The sequence below is a fragment of the Neoarius graeffei genome, chromosome 7 (genome assembly GCF_027579695.1).
Source record: "Neoarius graeffei isolate fNeoGra1 chromosome 7, fNeoGra1.pri, whole genome shotgun sequence".
Taxonomy (NCBI): Eukaryota; Metazoa; Chordata; class Actinopteri; order Siluriformes; family Ariidae; genus Neoarius; species Neoarius graeffei.
The window spans coordinates 66,836,592-66,859,212 of NC_083575.1; the positions used below are offsets into that span (position 1 = coordinate 66,836,592).

The following is a 22,621-nucleotide window of genomic DNA, read 5'->3' on the forward strand; positions in this document are numbered from 1 at the left end:
TAGGGTCATTGTCTTGCTGGAAGGTGAATCTCCTTCCCAGTCTCAAGTCTTTTGCAGCCTCCAACAGGTTTTCTTCCAGGATTGCCCTGTATTTAGCTCCATCCATCTTCCCATCAACTCTGACCAGCTTCCCTGTCCCTGCTGAAGAAAAGCATCCCCATAGCATGATGCTGCCACCACCATGTTTCACAGTGGGGATGGTGTGTGCAGGGTGATGAGCAGTGTTAGTTTTCTGCCACACATAGCGCTTTGCATTTAGGCCAAAAAGTTCAACTTTGGTCTCATCTGACCAAAGCACCTTCTTCCACATGTTTGCTGTGTCCCCTACATGGCTTATCATGCCTGTCTTTCAACAATGGCTTTCTTCTTGCCACTCTTCCAAAAAGGCCAGATTTGTGGAGTGTACGACTTATAGTTGTCCTGTGCACAGATTCTCCCACCTGAGCTGTGGATTTCTGCAGCTCCTCCAGAGTGATCATGGGCCTCTTGGCTGCTTCTCTGGCCAGTGCTCGCCTTGCTCGCTCTGTCAGTTTAGGTGGACGGCCAAGTCTTGGTAGGTTTGCAGTTGTGCCATACTTTTTCCATTTTTGAATGATGGATTGAACAGTGCTTCTTGAGATGTTCAGAGCTTGGGATATTTTTTTTATAACCTAACCCTGCTTTAAACTTCTCCAGAACTTTATCCCTGATCTGTCTGGTGAGTTCTTTGGTCTTCATGATGCTGTTTGTTCTTCAGTGTTCTCTAACAAACCACTGAAGCCTTCACAGAACAAGTGTATTTATGCTGAGAGTAAATTACACACAGTAGGACTCTATTAACTAATTAAATGACTTCTGAAGGCAATTGATTGCACTGGATTGTATTTAGAGGTATCAGAGTACAGGGGGCTGAATACTAATGCACACCACATTTTTCAGATTTTTATTTGTTTAAAATTTTGAAGACCATTTATCATTTTCGTTTCACTTCACAATTATGTGCTACTCTGTGTTGGTCTATCTGCATAAAATCTCAATAAAAAACTTTTAAGTTTGTGGTTGTAAGGTGGAAAAATGTGAAAAAGTTCAAGGGGTATGAATACTTTTGCAAGGCACTGTAACTTTTTATATGACTGCTGGTCAACACCAAGTCTGTCTAAAAGTCGTACAGTAACACGCCATTACAAAATTATCCTTATGTAATGCAGGCTCACATACTGCTCTATACGCCAGATGGGAATCGCTACTTACGTTGCCCTCTGTGTGACTCCTGACAAAGGACACAATGATGACGCTCTTGTCCCGACCCTGATACTTGTCCACAGTGTTCACCTCCACGGCTCTGAAGGATTCTTCTTCCAGCAGAGCGGTGATGGCCTTGAGTTGTTGCCGGTATGGAGCGATGACCCCAATGTCACTCGCCCTGCAGCCGGCCTGAAATGTCAATAAAACTTTATTTCTGTTTTCGTCAAGTTTTTAAGTTCCCGATACAAAACCAAAAAAAGTTTGCCTCAATGTTTATTTTATGCAGGTGAGGTGTAGTGTTTAGACCAGCACAAATATAGTGTACAAGCCTTGAAACCGGAGCAGTTGCCATCCAGTTTCCAGTCGAAATCAAGGGCTGTGTTCAAAATGACATTCAATTTTACTTTAAAGGAACAGTCCACCGTACTTCCATAATGAAATATGTTCTTCTCTGAATTGAGACGAGCTGCTCCGTACCTCCCCGAGCTTTGCGCGACCTCCCAGTCAGTCAGACGCAGTCAGACACGCTGTTACTCCTGTTAGCAATGTAGCTAGGCTCAGCATGGCCAATGGTATTTTTTGGGGCTGTAGTTAGATGCGACCAAACTCTTCCGCGTTTTTCCTGTTTACATAGGTTTATATGACCAGTGACATGAAACAAGTTCAGTTACACAAATTGAAACGTGGTGATTTTCTATGCTATGGAAAGTCCGCACTATACCTTCTGCGCGCTTCGACAGTGCATTGATACCTTCACTCGGAGTTGTACCATTTTTTTTTTTTTTTAGACAGGGCGGACAGACCAGGGCATTCGCCCGCCTGGCGAATGGAAGCGCGCAGAAGGTGTTAGTACGCCTGTCATTATAGTGCGGACTTTCCATAGCATAGAAAATCGCTACGTTTCAATTTGTGTAACTGAACTTTGTTTCATGTCACTGGTCATATAAACCTATGTAAACAGGAAAAACACGGAAGAGTTTGGTCGCATCTAACTACAGCCCCAAAAAATACCATTGCCCATGCTGAGCCTAGCTACATTGCTAACAGGAGTAACAGCGCGTCTGACTGACTGGGAGGTCGCACAAAGCTCGGAGAGGTACGGATCAGCTCGTCTCAATTCAGAGAAGAACATATTTCATTATGGAAGTACGGTGGACTGTTCCTTTAATAAATAAATAAAAAATAAAATAAATAAATAAATAGAGACACACCCACACACAAAACTGTTATGGTATGGTCAGTCTCAAATAAATCCTGTAGGTAACTGCTAAATAGCTACTGTAGTTTGGGGTTTCGTTTTGTTCTTTAAAAAACACTCTTCTAGGCTGACAAAAACTGAAAAAAAAAAAAGGAGCATGCACATTATAACCAGCACTGTTCCTACAAATGTCGATGGTTGTACCAGCCAACTATCTAGTATATCCTACAGGCACTCTGTTCTCCCCCTTGGTTGTTTTCACTTATCCATTAAGCTGCCACCTAATTTGTTTTTGTTCACCAAGCAAAGCACAATAAAATTCATTAAAACAGAAAAATTCCTGTTTATTCTCATTAATGAGCTACGTGCTGTGTTCTATTTAAAGGTCATAGCCAAGGGTTGGAGGTGGAACGTAGAATATCAACTTTATTTTCGAGAAGAACAACCCAAAAAGCGAATTCAATCTTCCTGGTGTCTAATTTGCACCCTAAAATTGAATAAAACGGCTAAAATATACTGGTTTGTGCAATTTCTGAAAGTTTGTTTACATCTCACTTATGCGCACTTTCACCGCCAGGGGACCGTCGTCGTGACGTCATTCAAGGCAAACAGACCAGGAGCAGTTCTGTACGGACTTTGGTCGTGAGAGGTTGTGTAAAATGTCTGAAAGCGATAGCGATTTTGAAATAGGAACTCTCCAAATTGAATATCGAGAGGGGAAACCATATATGTATGAACCTACGGCTGTTGCGAAGCAATTGGTGCATGTGGCTCACTGGTTTGACCGTGCTGATTGCGGTGACCCCGGACCTCAACAAGACTCGCGCCCAAACGATTTATCCTGGTAGTTATAAATTCTTACTTTCGTCGTAATACAAAATAAGAGCTCTCTTGAAGAATAATTAAAACCACACGGGCACACACAATCCCTATAATATAAAGCGGATTCATTTATATTGCTAATATAATATATTGCTAATAGTAATACAAGAATTATACCATTTATAGCCTACTCTAAGCGAGGAAATATCCCTTTTGTCTCATTTCCACAATGATTGTACAGGATCCCTCAGGATTCTTGACTTGTCAATTGCAAGCAAAGGTAAAAATGTTTACCTCCAATCTTCTCCTTTTTGCTTGAGCGTCGCTGCTCCGTTTCTTCTTTGACTGCTTGAGTTTGTGTTCGAATTTTGTCGGAACAGCGTTAGGTTTGAGCCTTCTCTGTCCGACACGGACACCTAAACTCTCCAACAGATGGGGATTCTTTAAAAAGTAATCGGAGCACAGAGTGGCGTATTTACCCGGCTGCCAACCCTCTCGCTTCACATGCACAATCCACTCTCTCCGCCTCTTCTCCTCTCTCGGAAAAAGGTAAAAACTTCTTCCTGAAACAGTCCCGTTGTTACAGTTCACTGCACAACAATAAGGCATGGGTTTTCTTTGGAAATTCCCGAACGCACGTCTGCACTCAAACCGAACGGCAATGCAAATAAACGGAAGTGGACTCAACTCCAGTGGTTTGTTTGCCATGAATGACGTCACGCACCGAGTGGTCACGAAAATCGCCAAGCAGAAATTCGCCACGATCTGCGCCAACTTATTTTAATTATTACTTATTAACAATACTTCTTGGGACCAGAAGAAAATTACAGAGGGTTTGACATATAAAGTTTCAAATGTGCATAAATTGAAAACCGTTGCCTATGAGCTTTTAAGGCAAAAAACCAAACAAACAAACAAACAAAAAAAAAAAACCACGCATTCATAACTACCGTGAAGTCCTTTTCTGTTGCTTCATCATATTTACAACGGCACAAAAATAAAGCAGTCTCAGGGTGTATTCAGACCAGGATAGTTCGATAGTTCACTTGCTTTGGTCCGAGCCAAATGTTTTTTTTATTTTTTCATTTTGGTGCGGTTCGCTTTCACACTGTACATTTTAGTAAGCGGACCAAAATCTGTCAACAAAGCCACGCGCCCTGAGGTCGTTCAGCTATTGGTCAGAGACGACACGCGCACAAAGCGTTAAGTTCAAAAGTAGTCACGGAGGATAGCGCTGATGAGCGCACATCATGTTGTGACAGTTCTGGCTCTTCACGCAAGTCGCTAGTACCGCCACTTTTTGAAAGAATGTCCCTGATTTTAATGTAGGTCTGACGGAGTTTCTTTACTTTTAGCCGACATTGTTCCGCGTGAACCCCTTCTCCTTCATTTTCTCACTGAATACAGCAAACACGTCGGCATTTTTGTGTGTTCTCTCCAAAAGCTCAGATATGTGGACATCTGCCCATATATCCACAAGGGTACGCGTTTCTTCCTCGGCCCAAGTTTGCCCCCTACACATTTTTTGTACTCGCCTACCACTGGTGACTGAACGACTGTTGTAAGGTTCCCTTGACAACCGAAAGTGTTTACACTTTGCGGTGGAGTGTCAAGACTCTGTTTCCCATAATGCTCGACAAACGACGGAAGCTCCTGAGGTACAAAAAAGAAAAACGGTCAGATTAGGTCCGGTCTGCTTTCACACCTCCAAAAGGTCCGCACCAGGGTTCCTTTGGTCTGGACCGAGTCCGACCTTGCAGCTCGGTCTCGGTCCGCTTGTTTGGTCCGGACCAGAGTTCGGTGGTTTGTATTCAGACCAACCCAAAAGGTCCGGACCAAGGGAAATTTGGTTCGTTTGGTCCGGACCAAACAACGTAGGTGTGAATACACCCTCAGTCTGTGTACTTCCAGAAGGAAAGATATGTAGTATACAGCACTGATCTCGAGCTTACAGCATTACAAGTACACCATTTTGAACATAGCCAAGCACATCAGATTCAGCTAATCAGGGTTTCTGAAGTCACAAAATGGGTGACACCGGTATGCCAGATTACAGGATCTGCTAGAGGAAGACTGACAAATGCTAACCTTAAGCAGCAGGCTAATGAGAGCATGCACCAAGATGGCCTCTGTGTGATTACTGACTCCACCCTTCTCCACCGTCTCTAGGGCTGGAACCTGCAGTGACAAAGAAAAGAAGGCTTCAAACACTAAAAAGTCATCTAAGGGGGACAGTTGGCTCAGTTTGGGAAGAGATGCCTCTCAAATGTCTCACAAAAAAGGGCAACACTAAATAAGGAGGAGAACCCTGACTTACAAAAGTGTCTTCTAATAATTAGACTACACTAGATTTCTGTGCACGATGCTGCTGGTGTCCCAAAAACAACCCCCCCACCCAAAAAAAAAAAAAGCCAAATGTACTGTAAAAGGGTCTAAAATAATCTTGCCTGACTTTAATACATCAGGTTAGCAGGTCAACAACAGAGGAAGTCAAGCAGACCTGTGATGTGTCCAGAAAGCAGACAGATTTTTGAGGATCGAGCGCAGCGTGGACCCAGGCAGTGTACTGAGGCTGACACACACACAGCTCACTCTCTAGTGCGGCCATGCAGGGCAGCTGCAGCTGAGCATTGGCAGTCCGCTCCGAGCCACACTCCAGCCTGCCCTCATACATCAGAGCATTGCTCAGGGACATAATCATCCTGCGGCACAAAAAAAAAAAAAAAAAAATGTTATATATTATAGGCAAAGGGTTTACAACAGCCATACAGGCGTATTCATCTTGGTGTACACCTCTTCAACTGATCAGAATTCTGATCAATCGCCAATATTTAAAAATCAAAAGGAATATTTTAGCACTCTTTCTTCAAACGTAGTCAATTCACAAGAAAGGAGTCTCTCACCCTCACCCTTTGTTGCCAATAAATTTCCATACTCTTGCCTCAAAATATATTCAGTTTTGGTTTTTTTTTTTGGAATGACACGCAGACTTATCAGTGTGGTTTAGAACATGATATGACTTGTAATCAAGTGCTGGGTGACAGGATGATGTATAATACTCAAATCATGACAAATAATGTCAAGACACACTTCTTAAATGTTACTAGTTTAGCCAATACAATTACTCACTGGCCACTTTATTAGGCACACCCATACACCTACCGTTTTATGCAGTTCTCTAATCAGCCAATCCTTTGACAGCAGTCCGATGCATAAAATTATGCAGATACAAATCAAGAGCTTCAGTTAATGTTCACTTCAAACATCAGAACGGGAAAAATCGTGATCTCAAAGTGTGACTTTCACTGTGGCATGGGTGCTGGTGCCAGATGGACTGATTTGAGTATTTCAGAAACTGCTGATCTCCTGGGGTTTTTACACGCAACAGTCTCCGGAGTTTACACAGAATGGTGCGAAAAACAAATAACATTGAGTGAGTGACAGTTCTGTGGGTGGAAACAAACGCCTTGTTGATAAGAGGTCAGAGGAAAACGGCCAGATTGATTTGAGCTGCCAGGAAGGATATAGTAACTCATAAAATCACTCTGTACAACTGTGGTGAGCAGAAAAGCATCTCAGCATGCAAACAGCAGAAGACCACATTGGGTTCCACTCCTGCAGCCAAGAACAGGAATCTTAGAATCAAGAACAAGTTCCTATTAAAGTGGCCAGGGAGTGTATAGCACTGACTGTCTCCAATGAGGGAAAATTAAATTTAAAATTGAATTCATTTTTCCAAAGGTATTTTAAATGACTAGATCCCAATCTGATAGAAAATCAATACAGTTCTATAAATTGGATCCAATTTCTACATAGTGTAAATTTTACTGGTCATGCACAACCAACGAAACTTTATGTAGTGGAACTTCTCTTTCCAATATCGGACCTATCGGCTTGGAGAACCAGAATCACATTTGCACCTCTAGTGCAAGACTAAAGATGCCAACATCAGATACCATATCTTGGCTGATCGATTACATTTGTCTCCCTATAACAACCCCATTAAATATCTCTACTGAAGATGTAACAATTATGATTGATGTCAATTTCATTTCACAAGCAAATAAAATTATTTAATCAAGTTATTGGTTAAATGTAGAAAACACACAGATGTGAATAGCAATGTATCATAATATCTAATTAAAATGTGAACTAGAGATAAAACACATCAATGTAAACATTGCTAGAATCAAAAGATCCGTGTCTAATGGCAAAATACACGTTTCCCACCTGTTCATCCTGTACTGGACATTTAGCTGAACAACAGCCTGACTGTGATGCTCGAGACGCTTGAACAAGCTCTCATCCATGCCCAAAGCCCTGGGAATATTTACAAAATATAGCTGTTAAACTCTTACCATTCTTGTAAAATTAAATAAAATTTTACGAAGCTTCAACTTCCTAGTTGAACTAATTCTTTTATGTGCAATATATAACTGCTACTTTGTAATGACACTGGTTCACACATCTGTAATTAAAAAACACCCCACAACCTGTTGAACAGATGCAGTACTGTGTACTGGTTACGTTTGTCTGTGTGCGTACGCGCACACGTATTATTTTTATTTTTCATATATATAATCCAAAGTTACACTATAAATCCACTCACTCATTCTTTTTTCAAAATGCTACAAATCCATTCATTTTTTGTCTGTTTTTAAAACAAGAGAACATGCTGTAGATATATAATATCAGGAACTTTCATCATACAATTTATAATAAAATCAAATAAATTATATAAAAAACACTTAAATAACATTCATTCATTTATGTTTAATCTTACATTTTAAGACTGTCCACCACAGAAAACAACTAACTAAATAACAAATGACCAGTTAGTTCAATTCTTCAGAACCATCAAAAGTATTCACAACCAACATTTGCAAAAGTTATTTGTGCTCAAGAAGCTACACAAGCAAACAAAACTCCTCGCTTCAGGGCGCCGCCATGTGGGATAATGTAGAACGCCGACCGAACTCTGATTGGTCAAGAGGAAATGTCGCACTCGGCCAAAAAACAGGTGTAGCGCCTATCGCGTTTTGGAGAGAAACTACAATTTGCAGCACATATAAACAAGGAAATATAGCGATTTGGCATGAAACATTAATGGAGCCATGAATAGGCGCAGTACACAGCAGAATAGCACGACGAACTCGTTTTTTTTTTTTTTAATTTGGCGTTTATCGCGTTTTGGAAAAGAGCTCTTCATTCAATTACACAGATACACACAGTATATTTTATTATTCTTTTCTCCTTCCCCCCCACTACTTTACAGTACTTTTGACAGGTACAATATTTCTTTATTTTACAACCCCAAATCCTAAAAAGTTGAGACAGCGTAAAACAAATAAAAACAGAAATGCGATGATTTGCAAATCATGGAAACTCAAATTTCATTAAAAATAGTACAAAGTTAGTTTATCAAATGCTGAAACAAAAATCTTATTGTTTAAGAACATATGCTCATTTTGAATTTAGTGCTAGCAATATGGCTCAAAAAAGTTGGGATGGGGCAAAAAAAAAAAAAAGACTGGAAAATTTGCATAATGTTAAAACAAACAAAACTACACACGAATGAGGTTAATTGGCAGCAGGTCAATAACATGATTAGGTATAAAAAGAGAATCCCAGAGAGGCTGTCTCTTAGAAGTAAAGATGGGGAGGGGTTCACTGCTCTGTGAAAGACCGCGTGGGCAAACAGCGCAACGATTTAAGAATAACGTTCCTCAACATGCAATTGCGAAGAATTTGGGGATCACATCTGCGATACACATCATTAAAAGATTCAGAGAATCAGGAGAAATCTCTGTACGAAAACCAAGACTGGATGCTTGTGCTCTTCAGGCCCTCAGGCGACACTGCATTAAAATCAGACACGATTCTGTAGTGGAAATCACTGCACAGGCTCTGGAACATTTCAGAAAACCATCGTCTGTGAAACCAGTTCATCACTGCATCCAAAATGCAAGTTAAAACCATGTATAAGCAATATCCAGAAACATCGCCACCTTCTCTGGGCCCGAACTCTTTTACGATGGACTGAGGCGAAGTGGAAAATTGTCCCGAGGTCTGAAGAATCAAAATATTAAATTCCTTTTGGAACTCATGAACACTGCGTCCTCCAGGCTAAAGAGGAGCGGGACCATCTGGCTTGTTATGAGCACACAGTTTAGCATCACAGCCAGGATTTGTGACAGTATCGAGGTGCATTAGTGCACATGACCTGGGCAGCTTGCACAGCTGGGAAGGCATCATTAATGCTGATTGATATAAACAGGTTTTGGAGCAACATGCTGCCATTCAGACGACATCTTTTTCAGCAAGACAATGCCAAACCACATGCTGGAGGAGTCTGTGCGCTAAACTGGCTTGCCTGCAGTCCAAACCTGTCCCCCACTGAAAACATTTGACGCATTACGAAGCGCAAAATACGATAAAGGAGACCCTGAACTGCTGAGCAACCTAAAATCTAAATTAGGCAAGAATGGGACAACATTTCACTTTCAAAACTACAGCAATTGATCACCACAATACAGTGTTGTTAAAAGTAGCGGTGACGCAACACAGTGATAAATATGCCCATCCCAACTTTTCTGAAACGTAGCTGGGATCAAATTCAAAATGAGCATATATTTTTCTCAAAAAGATTTGTCAGTTTCAACATTCGATAAGTTGTCTTTGTACAATTTTTGATGAAATATACAGTTTCCATGATTTGCAAATTAATCGCATTCCACTTTTATTTAGTTTTACATAGCGTCCTAATTTTTTTGGAATTGGGGTGTGTTTTACATCCTATTGTATGTTGCGCTCAGTGTAACTCACAGAAACAACAAACTCCTGGTGTGTAAAAGCAAACTTGCCCAATAAAGCTGTTTCTATTCTAAAACATCATTCAGTTATCTTTCCAGCACATCCTCTTAATGTTACATTGTCTTTATATGAATATCTGTCGGTTCAATATTGAAAATTATTACACATACGAGCCACTTTTTCCATGGAATAAAAACTATTCCCTTCTAGTGGGTTTACTGATGGCATACAATATTATCATATCGCTTATCCTCCATGTATTACGCCACTCTCCCCAATGGAGAATGAGCGTGCAATATTGTTATATTTCACGTTGTCAAGACAACACGACGTCACACTTCGGAGCTCATGCGAAGATCCAATGACAAAACTTTTCTGCTGCGCATGCGCAGAATAATTGAGAGAAAGAGAGAGAAAGAGAGAGAGAGAGAGAGAGAGAAAGAAGACAGGGTTAATTCAGTGCTCGGTTTCAGTACTAAATAAATAAAACTGAAACTAAAGACATGCTGAACACCTGAAAGGCTACCAGAACTTCATTATATATTCTTCACGTATATTTACAAGAGAAAAACATACCAACGGACATTGAAAAACTGGAAGAGAGAGACATGGAGGAGATGTAAAACTTCCACGCTAGCGAGTGACTGACGGTTTGTATGCAAATATGGCCGTGAGGTTTGCTTCATTAAAAGTGTAAGATTTAAAAAGAGAAAGACACGCTGAACACCTGAAAGGCTACCAAAACTTCACTGGATATTCTTCATGCATATTTACAAGAGAAAAACAGACCAACAGACATCGAAAAACTGGGAGCGGAATACATAATAGCGGAAATATTGTCCAAGTTCTACTTGGAGGTGAGGAAAAGTGACGGAGAATTTTACAAGAGGACTTCACTCAGCAAAGCCCTTTTGTTTTCAACAACTGCAATGTAACAATTAACGAATACCAAAAGTAACTTTGAACTTGTGCTGTCAACCTGTATATAGTACATGTGACTCTGTACATGTACACTGGATTGACAGAACGTTGAATTACATTCGATCAGAATCAGCAGTCAATATTGGCAAGTTACCCCCCCGTTCTTAACTTTTTGTAAAATCTATAATTGTTTCATTGAATGTGTATGTATTATTATAATAATAATAATAATAATAATAATAATAATAATAATAACAACTGGCTTTTTGGTGGTACAGCAGATATATTCCATTCAGCTCGTCTTCAACTGGTTCAATATCATGCTAGCTGAATAGAATATACCTGATATACCACTCAAAGCCAGCCAATATTTAATTATAAACCTATAAATTCATATACCTGGCCTCAGCATTTTGGACAATGGGAGGCAGCTGTTGGTGATCTCCTACAAGAACAAACCGCTGAGCATAGAAGAGTGGTCCCAAGCACACAGGCTGGCTTATCTGAGACGCCTCATCCACAATACAGAAATCGAAGCGCTGTCGGCTGAAGATCGGGTGGTTCACACCCATACATGTAGTGGCTACAACAAGCTGAAGAGAGAAGGATGAGAGCTTTACTTTTAGGCAAGACGTTTACAGACAAGTTACAGCACCTCATGTCAGTGACCTTCTAGAAAGGAATGCCATCCTATCCTATCCCAAACAAGTGAAATAAACTGCGAGTCACCATCTCACCCTCCAATTTTAGTCAAACACACTCCACCTATCCTTTAATGTTGCACATTTAGCAACATCCCAGAGGTCAGAGATGTACTGCACTTTAAGGTGTTAACAACAGAGTAATTCAAATATGATATTTAAAGGGGAACTGAAGGCAAATTTATCAAAATTCTAGTTCTCTTTTTATTAAATATAGGAATGCATTTTTGACAGCTATTTTGTCACTGCTATACCAAGTTATGAGTGTTTGAAATATGCTGTGTAATACTGTACATCAGTCCATGTCAAAGCAATGGCTGTAAACGAGATTCTCTGAGACCTGTGCGAGACATTGTAGGACAGAAGTAAAACGTACAGCGGAAATCAAAGTGACCAACATCTGCCAATGTTCCCTGTATCCAAAATTGCTCACTCGTTCACTACTCCCTACATAGGGAATTACTATATAGAGGACTATATAGTGAGCTCATTGGTAAAATGTAAAAACGCTTTCAGACACTCGTCCGTCGCGCTGGTATTTACTTCATTACTGTCGCACAATTAAAACGTGCCAGATCAGTCAGCTGGTGGGTTTTCAAAATAATAAATACATGCATGTATTTTTGTGATAAATCCATATTATACCGAGCGCATTTCCCCACATTAATCAATACAAAGTACCTGCATCTTTCAGTTTTTTTTTTTAAATCAAGGCTGAGTACTTCTTTGCCGCTGCCTTTTATTAAATCAAATTTGAGACTTTTAATTTGATTTCTTTCAGCGTGACCGCAATGCATGATGGGATATATTGTTTTGGTTAGTGACCATCGTTGTACACTACTAATCGTGATGCATTGTGGAAGACTTTGAGTGCACTATATAGGGTGTAAATGATCCTCATTAAGGTTTTGGACAGCACTACAAAATGGCGTCCCCACTATATAGTGAATAGGGAGCGATTTCGGATGCAGGGGTTGTCAAAAGACGCACGCTCCCTCTTTCGAATGCTGATGTAACCAAGCCGGAAGTTTTGTTTGTTTTGATAGCAATCAGGAAAGTTTGAAAAAAAGTAGGCTGTAATTGTCATTTAAACTCGTTCTGTGCAATATTTCATTTGGAAAACAGTTTTCAAAACGGTGGCACTGACACCTGGCTGACACTTCACGTTTCGAAGTCTCGCACAAGTCTCATGAAGGTCGCACGGATAAGCGACGCCTGCCGTGGACCAAATGAACTAAATTCAACATGGCTAAAAACCAAATAGACAGATCAAGTATATTTAATTGCAATTAGTTGCCAATACGAGTCACGATATAAGGTTACTAAAACCAAAAACATAACTGAATAGCACGTTAATTAAGAAATAAAGAAAAGTTTAAAAATGACTTCAGTTCCCGTTTAAGCAACTGCGCTAATTTAAAACAGCATGTGTTTAGATACAGGCACAACAGTTTAGCAACATACATTAAGCAGAAAGTTGTTGTCCCCCCCTCCAATAAAAGTACATCAATTTATCAAAATGCATAGTATGTTACATTTTACTTAAAATTGGCATGAACACACAGGCTTTTCAGATTTTTGGCTGTAATTTCCACACTACTTGGGTAGCCTGCATTGTGTGTACCTCTTTATTATAGAGATCCTCCAGCTGGTCAAGGGTGTTGATTCCCCTGGTCCGAGTCTGCTCCTCAGTGAAGGGCAAGATGTCACGGTGCACTTTATGAGTTCGGCCCAGGCGCAGGAAGCCAACTTTAAATTTCTTCAGCTTCAGCAAAATGTTGTCTACTGCAGAATGCGTGTAGCTGGTCAGGAGCACAGAAAAGCCACAGGCGTGCAGAATACGCACCTAAAAAACATAGATATGGAAATGAAATTGAATGTGATGAGATATCTATTGATCTATACTCTATCTACATTCACTGGATATATGAGCAATCGTGCGCTCTGATCGGCTACTCTACTACTGGGATATCAGCTTGTATACTGTGAATAGAGGAAAACAAAATGGTGGAGCACATTAAGTCAGATACATCACTTTGTTTTTGAGTATTTAAAAGAAACAAATAGCTAAAAGAATATAACCCCCCCCCGCCCCCAAATACCTCCGTTCCACACTCCAGCCCAGTTGGTGGCAGTAATGCACCTTTATGTTGACTTGCCAACCACCAAAAAACCCTAAAGAAGAAGAACACGGCAGAGCGTGTTGCTGAACCAACCAAGGATGAAATAAAAGCTCTACTCGAAAACTCCAAAATAAATATGGAATGAAAGTATTTGATGGCAAGAACATGTCTTTTTTTTTATTTTTCAAGAATTATTATAGCATTTTTCACAAATTGCTACTGTCATTTTGCCGGCTTGTTTACATTCTAAGCAGAAATGATTGTCAGACATTTTTGTACAGAGTTTTTATTTATCGGATTTGCAAAAAATAAAATGCTCCATTTCTCAAAATCCAGTGAACGTGGATAGAATAAACACAGTTATTCCACTCAAATCTCGTCATACATGGCTTATAGCCAACTTGGCGCTATGCACCTCGTTGGCCATCAGCTCATGTACGACTCGATTTCATGGAATAACTTAAATACGGGGGGGCTGCAAAAGTAGGTATACAGTAATGAAAAACAAAACATTCACACAAAACGAAATTTGATCATGAAAAATGAAACCTAGCAACACTATTATAATACTGGCAATACTGGAATAACCCTTACTGTATACTTATTTTTGCAGCCCCCTGTATCTACATAGTACACCCACACAAATTTTATAGGGTTTATAGATGATGCGTCATTAACTGGCATTAGTGGTCTACGCCAGACGTAAACAGTTTCTTACCAGAGTACAAATGGTAGTAGTTTTCCCAGTACCAGGCATTCCAACAATAAGTGTGTAGTCTTTGGACAACAGTACCTTTTTCATGGCCTGCTTTTGAGGTTTGTTGAGACCTAAGAAGCAGAATACAATGCGTCTCAATGCTTGACAGTACAGGAATATCATCCCAATTCGACAGCAGCTTAATCTCTCAGAAATTACAATCTATGGTAAAAACAGTAATCACTTAAAAATAGCAGTAGTAAGAGTTTAAGAACCAATCCCAAGTCATAAAACAAGAATATAAACCAAGACACCTTTCAGAATGTTGGCTACGGTGTCCTTGGCCTCTCGGGGCAACACACTGCTGAGGTTATCGATGAATTGAGGAGGCTTAAACTCCACAATGAGCTGTCTCAGCCTATCACTGCCAGACAAATCAATTAGAGAGTCAGAGCCACTACAGACCACAGTAAACATGTCAATCAAGGAGTGCAATTATTATTCTTAAACATAACAGTAATCAAATCAATGTGCAAATATGCGGACCTGTTCGGCGAGTTCTCCATCAGCATGGAGAGGTTTCCAAGATGAGTGCTCAGGCCTCCAGCGCCCTCATCCTGATCCAGCCGGAATACCATATCAGCGGAATTCTTTGAGAGATTCCTAAAACAACAAGGACATGAAAAATGATTACTATTAAGAGCGTGTTTAAATTTATAAACCACTTTTCTCAAACGCAAGGTAAGATGTTAACAGACAAGAGTATCAGGAGGCGATAGCTCTAGGTGGGTTGGAGCACAGCTATTTAAGGGAAAATTCCAGGATTTAAAAAAAAAAAAGCCCACACAACTTGAGCCCTATTTTCCCATCTCTTGAGGTCCAAATATTTACTAGACACAAAAACAATTGAAATCAATCCAGTATGGAGTCAGAAATGCTATAACCAGCAACTGCAAAATGGCTATACAAGGAAATGGCTACAGGGAAATCATCTATGTCAAAGTAAACTGCTCGTGTCTGACAACATGGAAAGGATCCCTACAGAGATACGCTTGTGTCAGTTTACCTCAATAACTGCAAAGAAACGATAGAAAATGACCGGTTCTATAGCCACTGTTTTACTTTCGTCTTCTACTGGTCTCTGACGCAGCACGCCGTTCAGTGCCTGTAGTTGATCATCACGTGGAACGGTTTTCAAATGTTTACAAAATGGATCCTTTCCATGTTGTCAGATACTCATTCATATTGTCATGAGCTAAATATTCAGGAATTACCTTGGACTTCTTCAAAAATTCTGTGTGACTTCTTTAGAGATCATCACAAAATAACCCTGTGTGATAAATCGATTACAGGAACTGAATGCAGTGCTGCATCAGAGACCAGAAGAAGAGCAAGGTAAAACAACGAGTGTGGAAAGAGTCGCTTTCTGCAGCTTCTTTACCGTTATTGAAGTAAACAGACACAGGTGTATCTCTAAGGATTCTGTCTATGTTGTCAGACACTTGTGCTCTGAGAGCACAATATCCCCCACTGGCAACTATACCATAACTCTGGTAAAATGCGACTGAATTGAACGAAATTACTATGTGCATTACCGACATAACAAAGAATCCTGTCAAATTACATGAAATTCCTCCAGAAATTGTGAGGGAAACTGATTTCAGAAAGCAAGCACACCTTGAAGAAATTACCAAAGTACAAGTTTGTTAATAATCAAGGGCATAACTGTGGTAAAAGTTTCCCAAATTAAATTAAATTTCAATATGCGTATAACTGTCACAAAGCTTTTTGCCAAGTTTAGGGAAATTCCTTCACTAGGGGTGAAAGTGGAGCAAAGAAAAAAAATCCTGAACTTCTGAAAGTCAAACTAAGATTTGGGGAGGGGGATGGCCCCCGAAAAATTTTTAATAACATAACACGCAAAACCCTGCATGCATTCTAGTGCATTTTAGTACTTATTTTCACTAAAACAAGTTAAAACTTTTAAGCCTTTTTCTTTCATGTACATTAATGATTAATGTCAAAAATATCAAATTTAATTCCCCTAGTTAATGAGTAATTTCAGGAGTGCATTTAGAAAATGCGGTGATTTTCCTGGCTACATAGTTCATTACTTTAAAAAAACAGACAGCTGAAGGTAAACTCAGCAAAATCCCAAAACAGTACTGTTAAAAAGTAAAGGTCTGTTAGAGTTTCTAAAGCTTTCAGGTTTCAATGTTGGGGACATTGAGCCTCATTTATCAATCTTTTAGTAGAGTTGTGCGTTTGCAGAAGCTAAAGTGAACTAAAAATTTCCAATTCATATTTATGCGAGTTGAAGCCAATTGTTTACATTATTTCATATTGTCTGTAAATTTAAAACACACCAATGAATACCAAATTTCTCATGTAAATCAGGGGCGTAGCTAGGATTTTTCAGGGTCTGTGTGTGTGTGTGTGTGTGTGTGTGTGTGTGTGTGTGTGTGTGTGTGTGTGTGTGTGTGTGAGAGAGAGAGAGAGAGAGAGAGAGAGAGAGAGAGAGAGAGAGAGACACACACACACACTGACTGGCAGCCTGAGTGCATTATGTAACAAAAAATAAATTACCATTGCTAGTTTTAGGCAGCTTAGAAACCGGCTCTTCCATTATTACTGTTTCTTCCACGTTTTCTTGATGTTGTGTTCTAGAAACGGCACTAAAACTTAGCTTCGAAGCCACAAAATGCAACTTTGATGGAAAAAATGTATAATAAATTGCTTACTTCTCTTCACGTTGAAAGAAGGAGGAAATATTTGCTTGTTTTGACATGGCGAATTATTAACACGAGGAAATACTCGTAATTCGCAACTAAAAAGACTGCAGCTACACTGGCAGCTTGAACATGCTTTCTAGTGCGATTGTGTTGCACTTGCACAGAACAGTGTCAGTCTTGCGCGCCATAGCTTATGCACTTGAAGGCGCGTCTTGGGCGTGCGCGTGCCTAACGAGCTCCGGCACGCGCGCCGTTAACAAAGAACACCTGTCTTTAATCAATGAACTATGTTTGGGCTATTTAAGGACTGCGCCCATGCAAGGACGATGCGCAGTATTACACTGCGTCTAGGAACGCAAAAAATCTGAAAAATAAATTTCTCCATTCGGGAAACCGGAGATTTTTCAAGAGTTTTGTCAAATATCCGGATTTCCGGGTAAATCCGGAAGACTTACATCTATACTTCACAAATTGTGAGAGGAGTTGATTTCAGAATGTACACCCTCATTAAATTGTCAAAGTTACTTAATCAAGGATCAAAAGTCTGGTGAAATTTTCACAAATGAAATTAAATCGTAATATGCATATTACCATTATATAACAAGGCCTTTTGCCAAGCTTCAAGAAATTTGTCCAAAAACTGTGAGAGGAGTTGATGTCAGAAGGCAAGCACACCTTCATGAAATTGTGAAAGTACAAGGTTGTTAATCAAGGGCCACAACTCTGGTAAAATGTGACTGAGCAAAATAATACACGTACTACCGACATACAACAATGCCTTCTGCCAAGTTTTGCGAAATTCCTCCACAAACTGAGATTTCAGTTGATTTCAGAAGGAAAACACACTCATGAAATTGTCAAAGAGTAATTTTGTTAATCAAGGGCTGTAACTCTGGTAAAACGTGGCCAGATTTAACAAAAAATTACAATATGCAAATTACCGACATATAACAAAGAACTCTGCCAAGTTTCGTGAAATTCCTCCAAAAATTGAGAGAGGAGTTGATTTCAGAAGGTGAGTACCCTTCCTGGGACGGACGGACGTCGCCACGACATAATCCCACTTTGGGCCTTTTGTCCAGCGGAGAATAACAATATTATGAGCCGGTCAGTGGCAAAAACAAGCAGTTTACTTTGATGCAGATGATTTCCCTGGAGAATTATATTGTTTTGCAGTTGCCAGTTATAGCATTTTAACTAAATACTGGACCACTTTCAAATCATTTTTGTCCCAAGTACATATTTGGACCCAGAGAAACGGAAAAAACAGGACCCAGGTCAAAAGATCCCAAAATTTTCCTTTAAAGGAACAGTCCACCGTACTTCCATAATGAAATATGCTCTTATCTGAATTGAGACGAGCTGCTCCGTACCTCTCCGAGCTTTGCGCGACCTCCCAGTCAGTCAGACGCGCTGTCACTCCTGTTAGCAATGTAGCTAGGCTCAGCATGGCCAATGGTATTTTTTGGGGCTGTAGTTAGATGCGACCAAACTCTTCCGCGTTTTTCCTGTTTACATAGGTTTATATGACCAGTGACATGAAACAAGTTCAGTTACACAAATTGAAACGTAGCAATTTTCTATGCTATGGAAAGTCCGCACTATAATGACAGGCGTACTAACACCTTCTGCGCGCTTCGGCAGCGCATTGATATCTGAGCTCCGTATCAATGCGCTGCCGAAGCGCGCAGAAGGTGTTAGTACGCCTGTCATTATAGTGCGGACTTTCCATAGCATAGAAAATCGCTACGTTTCAATTTGTGTAACTGAACTTGTTTCATGTCACTGGTCATATAAACCTATGTAAACAGGAAAAACGCGGAAGAGTTTGGTCGCATCTAACTACAGCCCCAAAAAATACCATTGGCCATGCTGAGCCTAGCTACATTGCTAACAGGAGTGACAGCGCGTCTGACTGCGTCTGACTGACTGGGAGGTCGCGCAAAGCTCGGAGAGGTACGGAGCAGCTCGTCTCAATTCAGATAAGAGCATATTTCATTATGGAAGTACGGTGGACTGTTCCTTTAAGGCTTTATAGGCAGAGGATTGGGGAAAGTGATTGATGTGTCAAAGATGATACCAAACAGATATGAATGGTTTAATATAGACCTCGGCATCAAAACAGACAGCCTAAAATAAAACACCTTTGAGTACATAATAATGAGATTTAAGTCAATCAACTAGAATGCGACTTACTTCTGCAAATAACATGTCACTCCTGTGTTTGTGATCTCAGTGATGTATCCAGTGGCTAGACCAATGAACCTGGAGTCCTGGTCACTGACCACCACCCTGTCCCCGACTATCAGTGTGATTAGTGCAAGTTCTCCTTGTCTGCGCTTAAAGTGGTGCACATACACACCACCACAGAGAGCAGTCACGCTGCCTGCCAATACCATGTTCCCAACACAGCCACCATTCTTCTCTCTGAGGAACAACAAACGTTTAACTGGTTGGTTAGCAGCTGTCACTTTTCTATAGCGCATTTCCAGATCTATACAATAGATACATTATTTTCCCCTCCTCTCCATTTACAATTTTATTTTTTATATCCATAAAGATGACCACGTTTCCTTTGTCTCTATGCCCACCTCTCCTCAGCAGACTGGAGCCAGATGTTCCGACAGCCTCCCTTGTTCACTATGGTGAGTGCCTCCAAGCTACAGAGCAGTAACCAGTGGCTGAAGTACTGCAGGTGAAGCGGGTTCAGATGTTCACTCTCAAGCTGTAGGAAAGCCTGAGGACCTTCAGAAGGACATGCATCTGGAGCCTTCTCCACAGCTCTGGACAAAGAAGAAGCACATAAATCCAGAAAAAAAAATCTCAAAAAAAAAAGTTTAAAGTACGCATGCTTGACAGAAGCTCTCATCACCACCATTTTCAACCCATCAGTGACAGTCCACAGTCACTTTAATGCATTTGGCATTTGAGACCATCAAACAGTAAATAGTAAAAAACAGTAAATAACCCTTTGACAACATTAGTAATCCAGATTATGGCAAGAACTGCTCACTTAAGTAAAGAGAAACGACAGTCCATCATTACTGACATGAAGAAAAAAAAAAAAATCATTGAAGATCCAAACTTTTTACTGATACTGTGAAAGAGCACGAGAGAGAGAGAGAGAGAGAGAGCAGCACACGCACCCATCTTACTGTCTGTATTATCCATTTATTTTCTTTGGAGTTGCTGCATCTCATTACACTGCACCTTTGTACTTCCTATGAATATGCATGGGGTGGAACGGTGGTGTAGTGGTTAGCACGGTCACCTCACAGCAAGAAAGTTCTGGGTTTGAGCCCAGCGGTCGCCTTTCTGATTGGAGTTTGCATGTTCTCCCCGTGTCTGTGTGGGTTTCCTCCGGGTGCTCCGGTTTCCCCCACAGTCCAAAGACATGCGATTAGGTTAATATGGGACGGCCTTGGGCTGACGTGCCCTTGAGCGAGGCACCTAACTCCCAACTGCTCCCTGGGCGCGGTTAGCATGGCTGCCCACTGCTCTGGGCATTTGTGTGTGCTCATGGCTCACGTGTGTACGCGCATGTGTGTGTTCACTGCTTCAGATGGGTTAAATGCAGAGAGGAATTTCACAAGTGTGTGATGAATAAAGTTGTGCTTTCTTTTCTGTTCAAAAGGCTCGGCACCCTATCGTTTTCTTTATATAAACTTTGTTATAGATTTCTATTTTATGATTTCTACATGATCGAGTAATGAACCTACAGTCAGAGTTCTACACAAACACACTGAACTTTACAACAGCTGTATGCATGTGAAATGGAAATAAATCGACTAAGGCAGGAAAAACCATTTTGGATAAAATTATTGTCTGTTACAAGTAAAAGTAATGGATAACCAAACTTAATAATAAACTTAATCAATAACCAAACTTCAACTCAGTGTGTGATCATTTTATGTTGCAATTCACAACTATTCTATAGTTTTCCTTCAAAAAAAAATTTATATATGTGAATTGTAACATAAAATGCCCAACCCACATGTTATGGGTCGACTTGCACATCACTATCCTGGGAACAATGGCATACACCCTCACAGGTCAACACACGTATGCACAGAAAAGTAAATTAGGAGGAGTCACCAGTAGGGCTGCACGATTATGGAAAAAATGATAATCACGATTATCTTGATCAAAATTGTAATCACGATTATTAATCACGATTATTCTTGATGTTAGGGAAATCACTTAAATTTTATCTCACTATATCCAAACAAACAATATGAACAGCTTTCAGTGCAGAATGAAATTTAAAAGAGAAGTTCTGATTTCCAAATGACAAATAAATGAAATTTATCCAAGAAATTACCAAAGGATGAAGGAACTGAAAACTCAATTGCAACAATTACATAGCATTATACTGAGGCCTACAAGTTTTTAGCTAGAAAGACCAGCCTATCAACATGATCTGGCTTTAAACATGAGCGAAGGCAGGTTACAACATTGCCTCCAGTGCTAAATAGTCTGTTGTTCCGACATAGTTAGCTTTTCTCTCTCACCTCCATCTGTTACCTACTCTCACGCCATTAGGGGGCGAACCGACGCATGTAAGTGACTTGGCTTGCTTGCTTATTTAGGCGGAGTAATGAAACCTTACATGCGTCGGTTCGCCCCCTAATGGTTTGGCGGAGTACTGGTCAAAAAGTGCTTTATCAGATATGCAGCAGAGCTTGCATTTTAAATGGAAATAAATCGCGATTTTCATTTAATTTAATCGTGGCAGCCAAAATCGCGATTTTCAATTAAATTCGATTGATTGTGCAGCCCTAGTCACCAGTCTGCCTACCGGTATGATTTGGGACATACCAGTACATAAGGAAGCAATACTACCCACTGAGCTTCCCCTCTTATCCAGAGTGAATTCCAGAAAGTTCAAAGTACATCTATAATGACTCATAACTTTAAGACTAGACACTAATGTTTAGAGCAGGGGTTTTCAAAGTGTGGGAGAGTCAGCCCCCCCCTCAGAGAGCAAATAAACAACAGCGCCCCCCCCCTTACAATTTTTGTTGTTGCTATACTTAATGTTCCATTCATATTTTAAAAAAATGGTTGTTGTACGTATTATTTTCTTTTACACATTTTAAACATCTGTGCTTTTTGAAAACATCTTTTTTACACATTTAAAACATCTCATAGCATCATTAGCTAGCACCTCTTGGCAGACAACACACTGTGGCAGTGGAGCATCTTCAGATCCAGTTCATGAAAATCCAAACTTTAAATAATCGTGGTCATACTTCCTTCTTTTTTTGCTTGGCCCAGACTCTGTCTCCTCATTCACTGTAGCTTTAGGTACTAAAAATCGATCCATTTGGTCTCTGGCAAAGGCTAGCTGAAGTTCACTACGTTCACACTGCAGGCTGAAGTGACTCAAA

The 22,621-nt window shown here is 40.3% G+C and overlaps 1 protein-coding gene across 1 annotated transcript in view; it reads right to left on the bottom strand.

Annotated features, from left to right (window-relative positions):
• dna2 (DNA replication helicase/nuclease 2) overlaps positions 1–22,621 on the bottom strand; it is a 47,569-nt gene that overhangs the window by 4,325 nt on the left and 20,623 nt on the right. Inside the window, exons 11-21 of the mRNA XM_060926268.1 lie at positions 19,823–20,014; positions 19,428–19,658; positions 15,046–15,162; positions 14,814–14,923; positions 14,521–14,630; positions 13,304–13,525; positions 11,378–11,571; positions 7,475–7,564; positions 5,745–5,946; positions 5,333–5,422; positions 1,231–1,413 (exon numbers count right to left, since the gene is read on the bottom strand). Coding sequence (XP_060782251.1) covers positions 1,231–1,413; positions 5,333–5,422; positions 5,745–5,946; positions 7,475–7,564; positions 11,378–11,571; positions 13,304–13,525; positions 14,521–14,630; positions 14,814–14,923; positions 15,046–15,162; positions 19,428–19,658; positions 19,823–20,014 — 1,741 coding nt within the window. The remainder of the gene's footprint in view (positions 1–1,230; positions 1,414–5,332; positions 5,423–5,744; positions 5,947–7,474; positions 7,565–11,377; positions 11,572–13,303; positions 13,526–14,520; positions 14,631–14,813; positions 14,924–15,045; positions 15,163–19,427; positions 19,659–19,822; positions 20,015–22,621) is intronic.